The 19617-nt window shown below is 41.8% G+C and overlaps 2 protein-coding genes, 1 long non-coding RNA gene and 1 other non-coding gene across 5 annotated transcripts in view; 1 reads left to right on the top strand and 3 right to left on the bottom strand.

The window, feature by feature from the left end:
- The window catches only part of LOC121855305, a 37867-nt gene extending 36316 nt beyond the window's left edge, over positions 1–1551 (top strand). For both annotated transcript variants that reach the window (XM_042350186.1, XM_042350185.1), the window contains 2 exons: positions 224–393; positions 668–1551. In XM_042350186.1, the coding sequence (XP_042206120.1) occupies positions 224–393; positions 668–821 (324 nt within the window). In that variant the 3' untranslated portion in view covers positions 822–1551. The remainder of the gene's footprint in view (positions 1–223; positions 394–667) is intronic.
- Positions 1552–5269: 3718 nt separating this feature from the next.
- Trnaq-cug lies at positions 5270–5341 on the bottom strand. Its single transcript has one exon. It is a non-coding gene; the product is annotated as a tRNA-Gln (tRNA).
- Positions 5342–10857: 5516 nt separating this feature from the next.
- LOC121855304 lies at positions 10858–13055 on the bottom strand. Its single transcript, XR_006086769.1, has 2 exons — positions 11621–13055; positions 10858–11588 (listed from the first exon to the last, which is right to left on the bottom strand). It is a non-coding gene; the product is annotated as an uncharacterized LOC121855304 (long non-coding RNA).
- Positions 13056–13089: 34 nt separating this feature from the next.
- Positions 13090–19617, bottom strand: part of LOC121855311 (leghemoglobin 49-like) — a gene marked incomplete at its 5' end in the record, with an annotated part of 37207 nt that continues 30679 nt past the window's right edge. The window contains 3 exons of the mRNA XM_042350201.1: positions 13090–14057; positions 14230–14509; positions 14541–17077. Of these exons, the coding sequence (XP_042206135.1) occupies positions 16934–17077 (144 nt within the window). The remainder of the gene's footprint in view (positions 14058–14229; positions 14510–14540; positions 17078–19617) is intronic.

The following is a 19617-nucleotide window of genomic DNA, read 5'->3' as shown; positions in this document are numbered from 1 at the left end:
GCTTCAGTGTTTTTCTATGTGAATCTTATTTTTGTGTATTTTGGCATCAGTTGGTGATAAGGATGATGAGGTTTGTTTCACCTGAGTCATATATTTGAGTTTTTTTTTTAACAACTGATGGATTTATATACGTCAATTAAATTCAATGTGTATTAGCAATTAAAGATAAGAATGACCCAGAGGCGAACAAGGTACATTATGTATCACGTATTTTATCTAACAGCTGGTGGAAGAGGTGCCGATGGGTGAACCTACATTACTGAACCGCCTGGAGGAGTACGTGCCGTGGGCTGATTCCAGGTGCTCTAAGAGGATCTTCTGTGATCTCATGACCTACGCTTCTACCGACTTCCAGTACACAATCGAAAAACGTCTTGGCCTCTTCCTGAACTTGTGAGTTGTTGTTGTGTGTGTGTGTGTGTGTGTGTGTGTGTGTGTGTGTGTGTGTGTGTGTACGTGTGTGTGTGTTTTCCGAGGATCATGTAACATCTAAGCTAGTGAAAAGTGTCAGTATAAATGTGTATATTTGTAAACATTCATGTCATAAATATTCACGTTAAAATATAAGGAAAACACTCATACTCATCTCCAGAACATCTAACTACAGTACTGTACATGTCCTCTATTACATTATTGTCAACACACCACCTCTTGTACTGTACTTCAGGTTGAATCATGGAGGTAGAGAAGAATCTTCTCTTAAACGCACAGCGGCTGACGTCATGAGAGCCGTTCATCAACGAAAATGTGACTTGTTCACCTGTGGAGGCGACCAAGTGGATTCATCTCAGGTTTTAATGGGAGGGTCCGGGCCCCGCTAACTCTGGCTTCCTAACCTTGCTGACCTAGGCCCGGATACTTAAATGATTCGTATGTTTATGTTTTCCCCGAAGAAGTGATGTTAACAAACAAACACATGAAAATACTTGAGCTGCAACAAAAAGACCAGCGTTTATATATTGTAGAGTTGAAATCACAGTCGAGTCAACTGTGATAAATTACACTTTCTTAATGCCATTTAAGGGGAAAATAAAAGTAGGAATCTTTTAGAATTTGAACCATTTTGGATGATCACCCTTGCTATCAGTGTACTGTACAATCTTGGGTTAGACACACTTGGGGAAATGATGGACAGTAAACAATTATATGTATTTTCTTCCGTAGAATCTGAAGATTGAGGAATTTTACAACAATCTCCCAGACTGGACCAGAATTTAAGAAAAAAAAAAAGGAAGTGATCTTTAGATACACGAACGGGTAATCATTGGATGTGTATATGTTTTATTCTTAATGTTCAGATATTTGTATTATTGTTGATTTTTGTTTATGTACGTATGTATGTATGCCATATTGTGCAGGTTTTGCCACATACAGTAAACTTAAAGGTCATATAACACTAAATTTGATTGGTCTCTTATTGGTTAGACACAATATTTATAAAGACACGGTTATTTAAATCACTAATTTATTTCCTGGTTTCAATACATGTTATTAAATTGTTATCGGCTGGTCCGAGTTTGTAGTGTTTTTGTATAAACTGTTTTCTTGTAACTTGGTGTTTTAAAATATCCTCAGTAGAGTAGATGATAGAAATGGTAAGTAGCCTATAATAATACAGTACATTTAAACTTATTTAGCAAGACCTGGCGGGGGGTGGGGAGGGGTGGGTGATGACGCACGTTGTTGACTAAACCTTTGCTTGGTACACAGAGACACGTACGTTTTAGACTGAACGTTCGCTGAGCTGAGCAATCTAACAGCTTTCACTACTATATGCCAGACGCTCCCCGGCCCCGGCTTGACACAACCAGTCTCCCTGCTTAACTACTCGCCTCCTTTTCCACTGACATAGTCGAAGAATTTGAAGTAGCAAAACGTCTGGGCAAACTGAAGTTAAAACGCTCCACCACCCCCATTAACTTACCAATGAAACTCTACAAGGAGTTCTCCCCGGAACTAGCTAAACCCCTCTGCTCTATCATCAATGCTTCCCTCAGCCAAGCAAGATGCCCAGCTGACTGGAAGACCTCTTATGTGTCACCAGTGCCCAAGTCAACCAGCCCACAATCCTTAAATGAGTTATAACCCATTGCCATCACCCAAAAACCCAGCTTAATCTGCGAAAGTTTCGTGTTTGACTGGGCTTATGCTGATATTGCAGGCGCCGTAGATTCTCAGCAATTTGGCAATATGAAAACTTTCTTCACCACTCAGTCTCGTCAACTTTCTCGACAACATATACCGCCATCTGGAAAAACGAAAGATGTCTGTGGCTGTCACCTTCATTAACTTCACCAAGGCATTTGACCTGGTAGTCAGCAATTTAATCATCAACAAATCAATCGACCTCGGTTTTTGAAGAAGTCTTATCTAGCCACATGCGGCCCTCGAAGCCTTTCAATGCGGTGCACTTCTGAAATGACCATGAACCCAGTCTGCGGCTCCCACACCCAAGGATTATCCACAACTTTCAGTTCATGCACAAAAAAAATGTTGTCAGTGTTTGGAAGTACATACTTATGTGAACAGCTTTTTTTGAAAAATAAATATAAATAAGAACAAATTAAGGTTCTCTATTACTGATGTGCACCAACTAAACCCTTCCTGTTGTTACGTCATCCATCCAGCCAGACATTACATACTTAATTCAGCAAGTACACTCGTGAACAAAAGTCCTGTCACCTCTTCTGCTGCTCCACGAACCCTGAGATTCAGACTCATGAATCCGAAGCATTTATGGGCAGAATAATGCACCAGTGTCTACTGCTTCGGGTTCATGAGTCTGAATCTCTTGGTTCGCGGAACAGCACAAAGGGCGACAGGACTTCTGTTCACGACTGTACAACGATACCCATCCCATTAACAGCTCATTTCACATTCAACAAACACAGTAAGTATTTTGTCTTTTTGCCCTTAAATTTATCATTAATTTTAAATTTTAGAGGCAATATAATGAGTGTACGGCCTATCATGCATCAGATGATTTTATTGTGGCCCTCTATGCAAAAAGTTCGCAAGTCCCGTCTTATACCATGGCTTACAGACTTCCTTAGTGACCGACGCCAAGCCGTACGCTTCCAAGGGGGCTGTCTCCACCTTTCAGTCACTCACCTGTGGCGGCGGCCTTTAAGGCACCAAGATGGGACCGCACTGCTTCCTCACGCTTATCAAAGGTGCCCTGAGAGAAACTCCTGCTCGTTGGAAATATATCGATGACTCCACCTTTGGGATCAACGTAAGCAACTCGGCTCCCGACTACAACACTACAGCGTCCTCCAGAATATATTGAACAGTCTCCAAAATTGGGCCACCAACAACCACGTCACCATCAACCATACCAAGACCATGGTTATGCACATCAACCGCTCCTCTGACCTTTCCCCACCCCCCCCTCCAATAAATTGGAAAACACACGTCAGTGCAATTGTCAAATCTTACAGTTTTCGTCTCCACTTCCTCCGTCGTCTCAAGTCCATCAGAATTCCCGCGCCCGAGCTCTTCAGTGGTTACTCAATATTTGTAATTCCCAACCTCACCTGGTCTTCCTCCCTAAATGCCACACAACGTAAACACCTAGAAAAAGTGCAGAAGACGGCACGCAAGATTATTCCTCCTACTCCACATATCAAGAAGAGCTCTCTCTGACCATCACCACGACCTCATCGCCATATTTGGGGAGAAGCTTCTGCACCATCCTCGACATCAGCTCCTGCATCCACCCGAGATCTCTCGTCCGAGAATTGCTGTTCGACACCACAACCGCTTCCAGCCCATACGAGCACGTACTGATCGCTATAAGAACAGCCCAGTCCCAACCATAGTAAAGATTATAAACAACTCGTAATCAACCAGTGTACAGTATTCACTCCCAGCCAATCTTACTTTTGCACTGTCACTATGTTGAAAGCCTCTGTAGTATAACCTTCTCCCCACCTAGTTATTATATATCATATTTGTATCACTTATGCCACTTGTATATTATTTGTCATGAAGTCATCCATTCCCCAATTATGTTACTGTACATTTTCAGCCTTTTGATTGTCATGTTATTTCAATAAATCATTAATTATTATTATTATTACACACACACACACACACACACATATCCATTAATGTTTATCATATTGTCTGCACTGTGTGGTCTGCACTTTCAGATGACATCAGAAGGTTATTTGTCTTTGAAATGTGGCTCTACTGAACGGGATAATTCTAAAGGTAAGATATACTGACAGGAACCAACGAGTATTAAGTCTAGCAAGAGCCCGAGCACAAATGGATATTCATAGAAACAAAAATAGAGATAAGAACCTAAGAACATAAGAATGGAGGAACCTGCAGCGAGCCTATTGGCCCATACTAGGCAGCCCCGTTTACACCCAACCCCTATCGCTCATATATCAAGCGTGCTCGAATTTATGATAAGTTCGGTAACTTGTTCCACTCATCCACTACTCTATTTCCAAACCAATGTTTACCTATCTCGCACCTAAATCTAAATTTGTCTAATTTAAAACCATTGCTACGAGCTCGCTCCTGGTTGGATAGGTTGAGTACCTTTGCTATATACCGGTAACCTTTGTTTAACCCTGACTTCCATTTATACACCTCGATCTTATCACCTCTACGTCTTTCGAGGGAGTGCAAATTAAGATGTTTCAATCTGTCTCTGTACTCAAGGTTCCTAATGCCCGGGATTAGTCTCGTCATTCTCCTCTGAATGCTTTCTAGGGATTCTATATTCATTCTGTAGGACGGTGATCAGAACTGAACTGCGTAATCCAAGTGAGGTCTCACAAGCGCAAGATATAGTTTTAGGATGACCTCGCTAGTCTTGTAACTAACACTCCTTTGTATGAACCCAAGTACTCTGTTAGCCTTAAGGATGAGGGGATGATGGAAGAAATATTACTGGGGATTCTCGGGGAGATGATCAATGTAGGAAGTTTGTGAAAAACAACCCGAGAGCATCTAGTGGAGGACAATGATCGCTAACCCTCAGAATTAAGGATGGCTGCTTGATTGATTGGTAGCATCGTTTGTATATAAAAATTCCATTCTAAAATTGTCAAGAACATTTAACGCCGGGGTATTTAATTTTATTGGTCTCCCAAGAGGTCCAGTGAGTGACACACCTCAAGGCTCCAATGGATTGACAGTAGGAAAAAGTTTGATGTTCAGTTGGACTTCACTTCACACACTCGACCCAAGGAGACGGTAGTAAAAGGAAATCACACTTGCTTTGTACCACTTATTGTTCTATATAAGATCAAGGTCCCACCGAGACTCGAACTCGGATTGTTGGATTCAGAGTCCAAAGTGCTAACCATTACACCATGGGACCCCTGAAAACTATGCCAAATTATATACTAATGTGTTCCCTACATTATAGATAGCCATTCTTGTTTAAGTGTGAACTTGGCCGCACTTAATATTTATCATGAAAATCAATAAGCGGCAATGAAATTTTGGAAGTGGAAGCAAGTCAGCTGCGACAAACCTTTAAGAAATTTTGAGAATGCTTAAGTCTCTCATGTACAGTATATTACCATCACCGGAGCCGCATAACAGAAAACGAATCTCGAAGCAGCATTTCTATGAGTAACAATGTTAAAACTAGTTTGTTTAACATTTGTTTTATAAATTAATAATCTATTATGTATTATATATTTTGAGCCTGGTTTGTGAGATAGTGCTATATTGGCATACTGTTGAGAACAAGTCTGTTTTCGAAGCTAACAATTTGCATGTTCGTAGGTTATAATCTGTGTCTCCTGGGGAACAGTATTCATGCTTTACAAGGAAAAGTGTCTGGATAAGACTGCCATGAAAAATAGGGGGATCGTACACAGGCCAGTGACCATAATAATCTCTGTCCTTAATGATACATTTGACTTTGCTATAGTTGAAGGACTACCCAAATGCTAACCCTAAGTAGAGTTAGTGAGGGCAGCTCGCTGTGGGAGGGTGAAAAATGTCTCCAGATGCGTGGGTGCTTAGAGAGTCAGGAATAATATACGTTTAAGCTATTTAGCACATCAGAAAATAAGACAAAATATGTTTTCTTTGCATTATGGACTAGTATTTGGTTGCATCAAATTTTATTATCAAAATGATTGTAAATTGTTTATCACTTCTTGACCGACTACACAATGACAACCATACGTATAGGGTTTGTTACCCGTATAATTAAAATTCACCAATATATTGCAAAACATTAGAGAAGGTACTGTACTTGGCATACAGTAGTACGAACATAAAGTGGAATCCAAGAAGTAAAAATCACAGGGTATTAAGGGTTACTGAAAGCACTGTAATGGTGAACCACATCAGAAACTAGAGTCTTTAAGTCTTTAAGCACGTCAGGATTGTGTTAGAGAAAATGATTTTTAAAGTCACTGAAGTTCACTACATAATTATTCTCCCATCAACCGGTGGTTTCCTTCTGTTACCTTGTTATTCCTAAGATAATTGATATATCAGTGTATACTCCTCCAAAAGTCTCGTCCGTCAAGGCGTCGATGTGATTTGAAGCTTTCCCAACAATGATACTAGACCTGTTCCTGAACGGTTGGTAGTTCTACATCGGCGACCTTTGAGCATGAATGAATATATACGATTTCGAACCTCCGAGGTCTCAGATCATATTTTACATGACTCAAGAGTGCCAGTCATCAACGGGATTTTACGTCGAATGGAGAGAGAGGAATTATCGGGGAGACATCGCAATATGGGTATACGTAACGCAGTGGTAGCGAACCCACAGTATCACGATGGGTTAGGCTCCATGGAACAACTGGTGACACTGAAACTTACAACCACAAATATCTTACTATAGGTTTCGGTGTTAAGCCAAAGCAATTTACATATCAGTAACATGGCAGATCCCATGTTGACCGATATATTGTATATTGTTGTAGCTGTTCACTTTAATATCAACCTATAGTGAAAAACATAAGTAGGAATATTGTGAGACCCCTTGAGTACAACGACGTAATAGTGAAATGTGCGTTATGAAGTCTGTCTCAGTCTTAGTTATGAAGTTCCGAAACACTTCCATTTAATGTAGTATATTTCAGTGTTTTTGTATCTCTCAGTCAGTGGCTTATTTACAAAAGCCTTGCTTCTACCCAGCACGATATATACATTAATATAACTTAATGGATTTCTTGTTATATTGAAGAATCTAGTATGGTAATACGGTGAGCAGGTGAACCAACTTATGATGATGCACTGGGGATCATTTCAAAGCATTTCGTCTTGCGTTTCAAATTGTAGCGACGGAAAAATCTAACGATAATTTTTTTGAGGACTGTAAATAGCTTTTGTGTGTGTGTGTATGTATGTATGTATGTATGTCCACCTCAAAAAGGCCATGTCCTAGGCAGTCAGAATGAACCCTGTGAGTCCTCTGGTTTGATTTTCAACTCATAAAGGGAGCTTCTTACAGCACGAGTTACACAACACTGCGGCTAGTATAGTTAGTTGCCGGGAGTGTCCTAACATGTGGAGCTATTTACGTCTGGCGACTTTATACACAGTTCACTAATGTAAGATCAAGTTAAAATAATGAACACAAATTATGAACATAATACTACATAAAACAATATTTGGTTACTACAGGTATACTCCTTTATCGTGAATGTATAAAGAAACACTACCACGCAAGTTTCCACACTATGTTGAGTTATTGTTTGGATTATTTAATTTATTTATTACGCCCCAGGGGGTGACAAGCCTAGTCACAAGACAATGCCGTCATACACTAAATACACTGGCACCCGTGTCTCGCAGGACACGCTATGACTCGTGATATGGAGACATTTGTGGTGAGTTGAAGACAAAGGGAGTTGGCACCCACCAAAGCGTGGGTAGCGTACGAGAATTATATCAAAATTATTATGTAAAGTTGATGGTGACATGTAGTGGTTAGTGACTCTTCCTGTGGTAGGAGGTCCCTGACAGTGAGACAGTCAAGGCAATACAGTAGAGTTGAAGGGTGTTGGGACAAGGCAATTTGTGTGAATGAGAATGCATGTAAAACTCACGTAGGTAAGAATCACTTTAATTTCACATTTACAAGAAACGATAAAGATTCGGAAAAGTTTGACCACGGGAACTACTAATAAATATAGGTTTTCCTTGTGTATTTTGTGGTTTCAAGCGAATCTGACCTTAATTTCCGTCGCAAATGAGCCATTATGGAGATATGCTCCCACATTACCAACAATATTGGTTACAAAAAGTGGACAGGACTTTGAAGTAGAGGGAAATTGTGGGATAAAAGGCACGCAAAAAAAAAAAAAACTAACGAAACGAAACCTCCCAACCAGAGAAACAAGAATGACCTGACCTAACGTCCAATTTGTAAAAGACCCACTTACCTTTATTAACAGATGCTAGATGATAACGTGATGCTACTTGTAGGGGGAAGCGGTGGAGTATAGTCTATGATTGTTGTATTCGGCCTGGAACATATTCAGAGAGAAATACTGTTGGTAATGTTCCTTCTTAATGCCGGCACGAACCACCCAACTCTTGATATCCTCCCACAATCGTTTTATATTTTACGTCTGAACGCCTGTAGCACTTCACAGAGGTTGGCAAGATACCATGAGCCTTAAAATGTCAATGGCAGCGGCTTCGTTTTCAATTTCACGATGATTGTTTGCCAAACCGACATACAGTAGATCACATGTGCAAAGAGAAATCACCTTGCGACTCGCCAAACTAGAATTCGAAACTGAGTCATTGGGGATGAGCAGGAGTATCACCGAGAGCAGCGCTGATTGGCTAAAATAGTCACGTGACACCGAGACGTAGAGTGATTGGCGCGCGAGTCAGATGGCAACTGTCTCCCTCCCAAATTGAAGTTCTTGAGTGAAATTGAAGTCTAAATTACTCGAAAAATATCAATTTGCGACGGAAACGTCATAAAACATTTTTGTTTTGCTCTATATCCCTAAATAAACAAAACATTAGTATGATGCACACATGGTGGATTCTTAAGCAAAGTTTTCGCAACATTTATGGCTATGACAAGCACTGTTGTAATGAAGGCCGCCTTTCAGACAAGAGCAGCTACTTCTACAGTAACAGTTTTCAAATCCTCGACAGATATTCCGGGTGGGAACAATTATTCCACTTTTTTGTGCACATCTGGTAAGGTGTCCAGTGCCGGATTTAGACCTGTGGAGGCCCATGGGCAGCCTCTTTGTGGAGGCCCCCCTCATTATAACTACCCAAGAGGGTGGGGTGGCGAGTGAAGCGAGCCTAAACATCTGGGGGTTCCGGAATTCTAAATATATTATTAGCAACACAAACAATAGCATTCATTAAATATAAACGGTTCATAGGAAAACCAGGTATTCGTGAATTTCAAGGAGTAGCTAGCCTAATTTCTATCACGCTTCTTGCTGAACATAGTTTTACGTGATGGAATAGATAAACATGAATTTTAAAGAATGAAAATAAAAATAATCCAAATGAATAAACAAATAAATAAAATATTGTAATATGTGGAGGCCCCCAGATTGTGGAGGCCCCTGGGCAGCTGCCCACTTTGCCCACTCCTGAATCCGGCCCTGAAGGTGTCATGGGAGGTGCTATTCTTTGCACACTGCACAGACCATAACTCCACTGGGCGCATTTATTATCGCACCATCATCCAGTCCTCAGTTTTGGCCGCCCGGTGCACCTCTCACTCACCAAGGTTTATGGTATTACCTGGTCGCTGTAGAGCCGCTCATTCGCTCGTTTGGGACGAGCTGTGTACACTGCCCCGAGCCCCCGCGTCTGTAACTCGTGTGTGGGGGTCAGACTACCACATTAAAATGTGCAAATTTATATTAAAACAAGTGATCTAATCTTTTAAACACTGGGCGTGAAATTGTTCCATGCACTCCCGCCGCTGGGAGAGATTTAGCTGGTGGTGGATCATAATGTGTAACTTGGGTCGCATCTGCTTTGAATTTATTAAAATATTTGTTAGTTGTACCTCGTGCGTAAGAGACTTTTATTGCGCCTTCATATTAAATAATCTCTTTTGTATTTGGTCAGCATGCTCTCCTCGCAAGCGAGCTGACCCGAATTCGATCCTCGGGCAGGGTGAAACTGTAGGCATTTTTTTTTACGCCATTTGCCTGTCTACCCAGCAGTAATTGGGGACCTGGATGTTAATCGATTTGCGGATCGTATTCTGGGGTAATGGTTTAGCCAGTGAAGTTGGCGAGTTGTCCGGTCTTCTCGGACTATTCCTTGACACTGGGTCATGCAGCTCGTTAACTCAGGGTGTGGTTGTTGTTTTGGCGACAGCTTCTACACCTTAAACAAATTCACGCCTAGGTGGCCCTTGGGCCGGCCATCCTCGTTACACGAAGGGCAACCATTATTATGTAACACAGATTCACGTATAATCATGTTAATGATATGCATGTAAAATATATTGAAATTTCTGTGTTGTCATAATGATCATGGGCATAATTTTCATATGTATTAAGAACGACATTCCTCCCCGAGAACTTCACCCGGAGAGAAAGAGAGTCATTTGTTTGTTTTAATTATTACATTCAGAAAGGAATGTTAGAGGAAATATGTATACCATCCTCAGGTAAGGGACATTATAACCAAGAATACTCACAGTTGTGTAGTTCAGGATCCCAACACTGCCGGTGCTGAATTATTTAATTTAGTTTCAATACTGACTCGTTCTGAAAGAGACGCGGACTTTTTGAGGTGACTATGTATGTATGTATGTATGTATGTATGTATGTATGTAAGTAAATCACTGTATGTATGTATATATGTTTACTCATATAACTAACCGATTATTTCCTTATGGTAAATAAAACACCACCATAATTCCATGTACACAAATTTATTATGATTATGATACACTGACAGCCTCGGGTATATAACATTATCTCAGCAACGGTAAGAATATATATTGTATGTATTTCCATAATTTACAAATAAATTCAGCTTCCAGATCTGTACATATATTTCTGTTCACAAATATAATCAGTGAAGCGACTCCTTCATACTGCATAACATTATACACAATGAATATAAACCAAATACCTCGAGCAGACACACACACAGACACACCCTCACTGAACGAGGTGCAAACACTCGCTCTTGTCCCGAGTGTAATAATATTTGTTTATGAAGATTTATGAGCACTTAAAGTTTTACACTCTCTGCCAACACCAGTCAAGTAGAGTGTGGGACACCTTGACACCTTCGACACACCCTGGGTCTCTAGTCTGTTAACATGAAGTAGAGACAAACAGAAACACAAACAGATCACCCTACACCTGCATCCTACCATCTTTTGTTCCGTAGTATGTGGCACACTGACAACACACCCTACCTTAGTCTGATATTGTAAACACATACTGTACCTAGATGCCACCAACACACTCTAATAACACCGGTCTGAGAGTGTAAAGAAACACCTAACACACCTCAATCACTCATAAACACTCTCAACACACCATTGCAACACTGATATGATAATTCAACAAGCCTTAGCAATACTGATGTGATGGTTCAACACACCTTAGCAACACTGATGTAATAATTCAACACACCTTAGCAACACTGATGTAATAATTCAACACACCTTAGCATCACAGGCCGATGACTTGGGTACAGTTGCCTCCACATGAACATACCACAGCAGTAGTCAGGGCTGAATGAATGACCTGGTAACACACACATAAGAACACTTACCTTTTATTATAATATTACACCTTAAAATTCATGTAAAATTATTTTAGAATATCTTTCACACCATTCCGATACATTTCATCAACATCTGCCATAACATACAAACACTAAAGGAGGTAAACAGATAAACGAGACCTGTAACAAGTGTTATGCGTCATTGTTGTGTAGCCAAGACGGAGTGAGTAGGACTGAACTATGGGCAACCGACAAACAGAGTAATCCACGGTTTCACGCCCACGACTAAGGCGCTGCGTTGCCATATTTCGTATCTGTGGCCTCACACATTCCCAGGCCGTGGTACGTTCGTGTGGAGGCAACTGTACAGTACCTTGACACTACCAAGACCCTTAATATAACGTGTGGAGAAGGGGGGAAGAGACGCCCTCACATCTTCAATACGCTCTAACCATCTCCCCTGACAACAAGACATCGAGCAACACCTGACATTACAGTATAACACCTGCTGCTTGTGTGTGTGTGTGATACTAAGATAGTTACACCTTCAACACACCTCAGCTGCACCTATTAGTGGACGTCAACACATTTACTGTATGTCATCACCAACTCACGAGGTACACCAGCAGGTAGAACCACTGGGCAATAACACAACATTGCGCAAATGAAAAACAACGTGAATAAAATTATATTCTGGTCACTTACTAACTTAATCACATACGTGACCTTAAAACAAATCCTTCTAAACTCACGTGGTATTTTCTCTATAACGCAATTTTACCGCTGTAACTCACTCTGACTGAGGCCATTCTCACCAGAAATACCCAGAGAAGCTCACATAATTCTGGCTTTCTGGTGCGAAATTGCTAGCGAAAACCTCTCTTGAGTCTGTACACGTCAGGAGGGCGTCAACAAACACAGGGTTGAGGTTATATAGTGTTATCCTTTGTGTATGTCCGGTGACGCACTGTAACATCCAAGAATTATATCACGAAGGCGACGTGATGCTGTTTTTAGCAGGTTGTGGAGCTTAAATATAATGTAAAGTAGGAAATAACAGTTTAAAAAGTTATAATAATCCTAGAAGGAAATTATATATATATACTGTATATGTGTTTGTGTGTTAAACCCAAATCATTATGCATCAAACTGTACCACAGAACAAGAGTTAATATGTTCTGTATAAAGGAAAATAAATCATTTATATAAGGAGAAAAAACCTACATATCTATACCCGTATTGTTCTGAATAACAGCTGGTGTAGGTTAAGTCACTTCATTCACGCAACACACATACAGTATAAGCACATACAAAGACACACACACACACACACACACATAAATACATTTATATACATACGAGCAAACACAGGCAAAAACACACACACACACACACACACACACACACACACACACACACACACACACACACACACACACATTCATATACATACGAGCAAACACAGAGGCAAAAACACACACACACACACACACACACACACACACACACACACACACACACATACATAAATACACATTCATATACATACGAGCAAACACAGAGGCAAAACCACACACACACACACACACACATTCAAAACATGCACTAAATTCTTAACTCACCGAAGGGGGCTAATGAATCTCTACACATACATATTAGGTCAAGGTCACAGTGAACCAGGTCAAGGTCACAGTGAACCAGGTCAGGGTCACGGTGAACCAGGTCAAGGTCACAATGAACCAGGTCAAGGTCACAGTGAACCAGATCAAGGTCACAGTGAAACAGGTCAAGGTCACAGTGAACCATGGTCAAGGTCACAGTGTACCAGGTCAGGGTCACAGTGAACCAGGTCAAGGTCACAGTGAACCAGGTCAGGGTCACAGTGAACCAGGTCAGGGTCACGGTGAACCAGGTCAAGGTCACAGTGAACCAGGTCAAGGTCACGGTGAACCAGTTCCGGGTTACAGTGGACCAGGTCAAGGTCACAGTTAACCAGGTCAAGGTCAGAATAGCTAAGAACGTGGTTGAAGGTCAAGTCATTTAAGGTCAACGTTATTACAAATATTGAAATGGCCTTACTACAAGCCCTAGTGACCTCCCATACTTCCATGGCCTTTCCTACTACCTATGGTGACCTCCCATACTTCCATGACCATCCCTACTACCTGTGGTGACCTACCATACTTCCATGACCCTTCCTACTACCTGTGGTGACCTACCATACTTCCATGACCATCCCTACTACCTATGGTGACCTACCATACTTCCATGACCATCCCTACTACCTGTCGTGACCTACCATACTTCCATGACCATCCCTACTACCTGTGGTGACCTACCATACTTCCATGACCCTTCCTACTACCTGTGGTGACCTACCATACTTCCATGACCCTTCCTACTACCCCTTCCTACTACCTGTGGTGACCTACCATACTTCCATGACCCCCTACTACCTGTGGTGTGACCACCTACCTGTGTGACTCCTATAATTTCATGACCCTTCCTACTACCTGACCTCCATACTTCCATGCTACCTATGGTGACCTACCATACTTCCATGACCATCCCTACTACCTGTGGTGACCCACCATACTTCCATGACCCTTCCTACTACCTGTGGTGACCTACCATACTTCCATGACCATCCCTACTACCTGTGGTGACCTCCCATAATTCCATGACCCTTCCTACTACCTGTGGTGACCTCCCATACTTCCATGACCCTTCCTACTACCTGTGGTGACCTCCCATAATTCCATGACCCTTCCTACTACCTGTGGTAACCTCCCATAATTCCATGACCCTTCCTACTACCTGTGGTAACCTCCCATAATTCCATGACCCTTCCTACTAACCTCCCATAATTCCATGACCCTTCCTACTACCTGTGGTAACCTCCCATAATTCCATGACCCTTCCTACTACCTGTGGTGACCTCCTATAATTCCATGACCCTTCCTACTACCTGTGGTGACCTCCCATAATTCCATAACCCTTCCTACTATCTGTGGTGACCTCCTATAATTCCATGACCCTTCCTACTACCTGTGGTGACCTCCCATAATTCCATGACCCTTCCTACTACCTGTGGTGACCTCCTATACTCATAATTCCTTTATTTCAAACGTGGATTCTTTTCTATGATCACACTGTCAGTTCTTCAGCGGCTCAATAACTGCTGGTCTTCTCCTTCAATGAGTCATAACTAGTGGAGGGGCAAATATTTTGTCCCCGCTTCTGCCGCACCGTCGTGAGCGTTGTCAGGGGTGACACTCAGGCTACCGAGAGTCATTCCAAGCGTGTCTCCTATGTCTATCTGTCCATTCATTTATCTATCAGGTATTTATTCAATATCTATCTTTCAATCTATCTATTTGTTTATCTATTTATATCTGTCTTTATCCATCAGTCTAACTACGTCTTAATCAAACTCTATCTATCTATCCATTTCTGTCTATTTATTAACCGTGTTCACTTCCCTAGAAAGTGGATTCGGAACTGGTGTATTGATCAGGCCTCACGAGAGAGAGAGAGAGAGAGAGAGAGAGAGAGTATCTAAGCTCCGTTACAGCACCAAGGCATCACACAGAAAGCAACAAACAGTCACTCGCCTCCTCCAGTGGTGTAATACCTGCCACTACCTCACCTGATAATGAGTGAAAGGTGACTTGCTCTCAGTGTTAACCACCTGCTGACCACACTGATCATAAGAGGCAAATACGATAAAATATGAGCATGACATACAGTACAAAGCTGTATAATGTGTTGGTGTGAGGAGTAATATCAATGGTATATACAACAACACTATGTATTTATATATATAAATCTGTCATTGTTTACGTGTACAACAAACAGTTTATAGTTCTTCTATCTTTTATGGTTTGTTTTCTACACATGTAACTGATTCTAATACTCTCTATGATCTTTAACACAGTGGAAAGTGTTGACTTGTTTGGTACAGACACATCAGCTTATCTGTGCTACCAGTAAGGAACGTTCTTTTATACTTCACGGTGTTTTACTCATCCTGTTTCTCCGTTTTCTTCAAATCCAATTTTTAGTTTGGTCGACTCTTTGTCACCATCACTATCACACTACTCACACCCGCAGAGGACCAGTTAGGTCATCTCTGTCATACTTTATTTTTATCATCTTCACCTGAGACTTGAGCCTAAGTCACTACCCCTTTCTCCTACACAGTCTTGTTTAATTCTTTTCTGTCTATCTGTTGGCTGTTCATCAGTCTTGTCTGTAGAGTTTAACACAGGCACCATAGGTAAGGTTGTTCACAAGTTTTCTGTCCATCAATGAGCAAGATAGAGAGGGACACTACTCTTACAGCCAGTCTCCTTAAAATATGACTTACGAGATCCTAGTCACTAAACTAATCCACCATTCACAAAGACATCAGTCGAAACCACCAACCTTTAGGGGGCTTGTCAGTATACTGTATATGGTTCTAGCTTCAAAACATAAAAGAGTACTGTTGTCCTTTGAGGCCTTACTGGGAAGAATCCTCACCTAGAAAAAAACAGTTTTAAATTCACCAAATTGAACTCCGGCAAGAACACCCAACACGAGTTAGCTGAGAAGAGTTCAACCACATAGAAAGCAGTTCTCACTTCATTAGAGGCGTATCTCTAACCCTTTGAGGGCTAGTTGGCGAAAAATTCTTACCCACGAAAGTTTTCTGGACAAAGCTTTCGTTCTTAAATCCATTTTGCAAAATTATCAATTGCAGGGCATTTTTTTTTCTTCACCTCACCAAGGGATCCATCAATGTTGGCGCTTACGGGTACTGTCAGGAGGATGCAATTGTCACCTCACAGACTTACGACACTATCACTCTGCACTGTCTAACTGGAAACAACAAATCTCTCACTTTTCTCATCTTCATTACCCCGATCTACTTTATCCTCTCCGTCTATTTAATTCCTTTCGTCTACTTTACCTTCTTCATCTACTTCGTCACCTCCTTCACCGTCTACTTCATCACTTCCTTCACCGTCTCCATCTACTTCATCACTTCCTTCACCGTCTACTTCATCACCTCCTTCACCGTCTACTTCATCACTTCCTTCACCGTCTCCATCTACTACATCACCTCCTTCACCGTCTATTTCATCACCTCCTTCACCGTCTACTTCATCACTTCCTTCACCGTCTCCATCTACTACATCACCTCCTTCACCGTCTACTTCATCATCTCCTTCACCGTCTACTTCCTCACCTCCTTCACCGTCTGCATCTACTTCATCATCTCTTTCTTCATGGCGGTCTTCATGACGTAGGCAATGTTCATCATGAGGAGGCCCCAAGCCACCTCAACCTCCTCCGTCCACTGATCCTCCAGGGCTGGCTTGATGGCTTGCAAGAACTGAGGACCAACCAGCTGTAAGCATACGAGAAGATGTCAGATTGCAACTATGAGGCGAGATGTCAGGTTTTGGTCAAGAAGTCAGATGCCAGAGTGAGACTATGGGATCGAGATGTCAGGTCGAGGTCAAGAAGTCAGATATCAGATTGAGACTATGGAGCAAGATGTCAGGACGAGGTCAAGAGATGAGATATCAGAATATAGTTAAAAGAGGAGAGATAACAGCTTGAGATAACTATACGAGACACTACCAACCTGGGGCTATACGGTGTAACATTTAAGGTCCTGATTCAAAAAGTTCATTCGGAAATGAGTTCTCGTCTTTAAATGTGGCAGAGGCTTCATGAATGTAGTGCCATGACCAAATTACGACACAAGAGACCATTAGGAGTACAGTTGACATAGGGTGACAGTTGACATAGGGTGACAGTTGCCATAGGGTGACAGTTGCCATAGGGTGACAGTTGCCATAGGGTGACAGTTGCCATAGGGTGACAGTTGCCATAGGGTGACAGTTGCCATAGGGTGACAGTTGCCATAGGGTGACAGTTGCCATAGGGTGACAGTTGCCATAGGGTGACAGTTGCCATAGGGTGACAGTTGCCATAGGGTGACAGTTGCCATAGGGTGACAGTTGCCATAGGGTGACAGTTGCCATAGGGTGACAGTTGCCATAGGGTGACGGTTGCCATAGAAGTGTTGCCATAAATCTAGATATATGAAGTAAAAAACAGCAGGAATACAGTTAATATTAAACATTTATGATAAGTAAGTGTAAAGTAATAGTGATATAATAACGGTATTACAGTAATGATGCCGTAATCTATGTGTTAGGGATATTCATATAAAAGAGAAGTGTAATTAACCTGTAGAAACCATGTTAATCATCTGTAGAAACTATATTAATCACCTGTAGAAACCATGGTAATCATCTTAGAAACTATGTTAATCTGTAGAAACTATGTGAATCACCTGTAGAAACCATGTGAATCACCTGTAGAAACCATGGTAATCATCTGTAGAAACTATGTTAATCTGTAGGAACCATGTTAATCATCTGTAGAAACTATGTTAATCTGTAGAAACTATGTTAATCTGTAGAAACCATGTGAATCACCTGTAGAAACCATTTTAATCACCTGTAGAAACCATCTCAATCACCTGTAGAAACTATATTATTCTGTAGAAACTATGTTAATCACGAGAGAGAGAGAGAGAGAGAGAGAGAGAGAGAGAGAGAGAGAGAGAGAGAGAGAGAGAGAGAGAGAGAGAGACATTTAGTAGTTAGAGTTAGCAAATACACAAGTAAAGAAACAATATCGGTAAACAAATAAATATATGAATAGATGCATCAATAAACAAAGCCCTGCTATATCGGCATAAAAGTACGGCATACCATAAGTATGCTACATCATTTTATAAGTAGATTTAAAGTTAAGACCTTTACCCTTTACTCTTACCAAACTCTTCAGTATGTCTCAAGTATAAAGTCAATTTTTTTTCTTGTCGGAAACTTCAAGTGAACGTTTTAATTTTAAAATCAAATCCTCTTATTAGTTCATACCCTTTAACTTTTCAGAGACTGTGTGTGTGTGTGTACGCAGGGTGGTGTAACGAGTCTCGTGTGGCAACCTTATGTTAAAATGCAGGCACTGCTTGCTTCCACTCGCTTCATACCGCCGCTGGCTAGCCTTCGTGCCAAACAGGGAAGCAACCTTGCGTAAGTCTTCCCCTGTCAGTACACAACCTCTTCACGATCAAGACCTTTGCTGCGCCTCCTCGTGGCAACACTCGGTAACTGGGTGTCTCGCAGCCCCAGGCTAGACCAGCAGGGGATCTCAGAGCAGCAGTGGGACCTAGAGGGACGGTGCATATGCCCACCGGCATGTGGACACGCCCAGGTGCCTACCACCAACTGCTCCGCTGCCTTGCGGCTTAACCTTGGTAAGTGTAAGGCTATGGGAGTAAACCTCAAATGAAATATCTGTGGTGGAGCCCAGCATCAGGCAGACATGCTTACAAAGCTCCAGTAAGACCCCAACGGCAAAATAGGAGAAATCCAACAAACTGGGCTATCGGCAGTCCATTGCAACTCTCCCTCTACCTAGTCGTTGCAGTTTGTTGCACCACTGGATCAGGATAAGGGAGAGCCAAGATGTGTGGTAGCAGCCTGCGCTCCTGCCTCACCACATAAATCAACTCACTTGCAGTCATCATCCAGTTCATCATACTTTTCATCATTATCAAAACCCCTATGGCGACGGACGAGTGGTGACGGGGACAGGCAGAGATGACTGCCGGGAGTCTCTAGTCACAACTCTGTACATGGGCGGCACAGATAAGATGGTCGTTTATGCACTTGGATCTAGGCAGCCGTGTAACCCGGTCCTGTCTGTGGGAATGAGGAGCCCTTTCGAGGGGGCCACTCTGCTCACCCCACATGGGGAAGGGGCTAGAAAATGTGCCCTAAACATAGCCTGCCAAAAGAACCAAGTTGACTGGGCAACCGCACACAGTATGGTCATCCTTATGCGGTTGAAAACACAATCATAATG

This window comes from Homarus americanus, unplaced genomic scaffold (assembly GCF_018991925.1).
Source record: "Homarus americanus isolate GMGI-L3 unplaced genomic scaffold, GMGI_Hamer_2.0 scaffold32063, whole genome shotgun sequence".
Classification (NCBI taxonomy): domain Eukaryota; kingdom Metazoa; phylum Arthropoda; class Malacostraca; order Decapoda; family Nephropidae; genus Homarus; species Homarus americanus.
The sequence above is the reverse complement of the archived record's forward strand: the minus strand, read 5'-3'. Positions and strand labels throughout refer to the sequence as shown.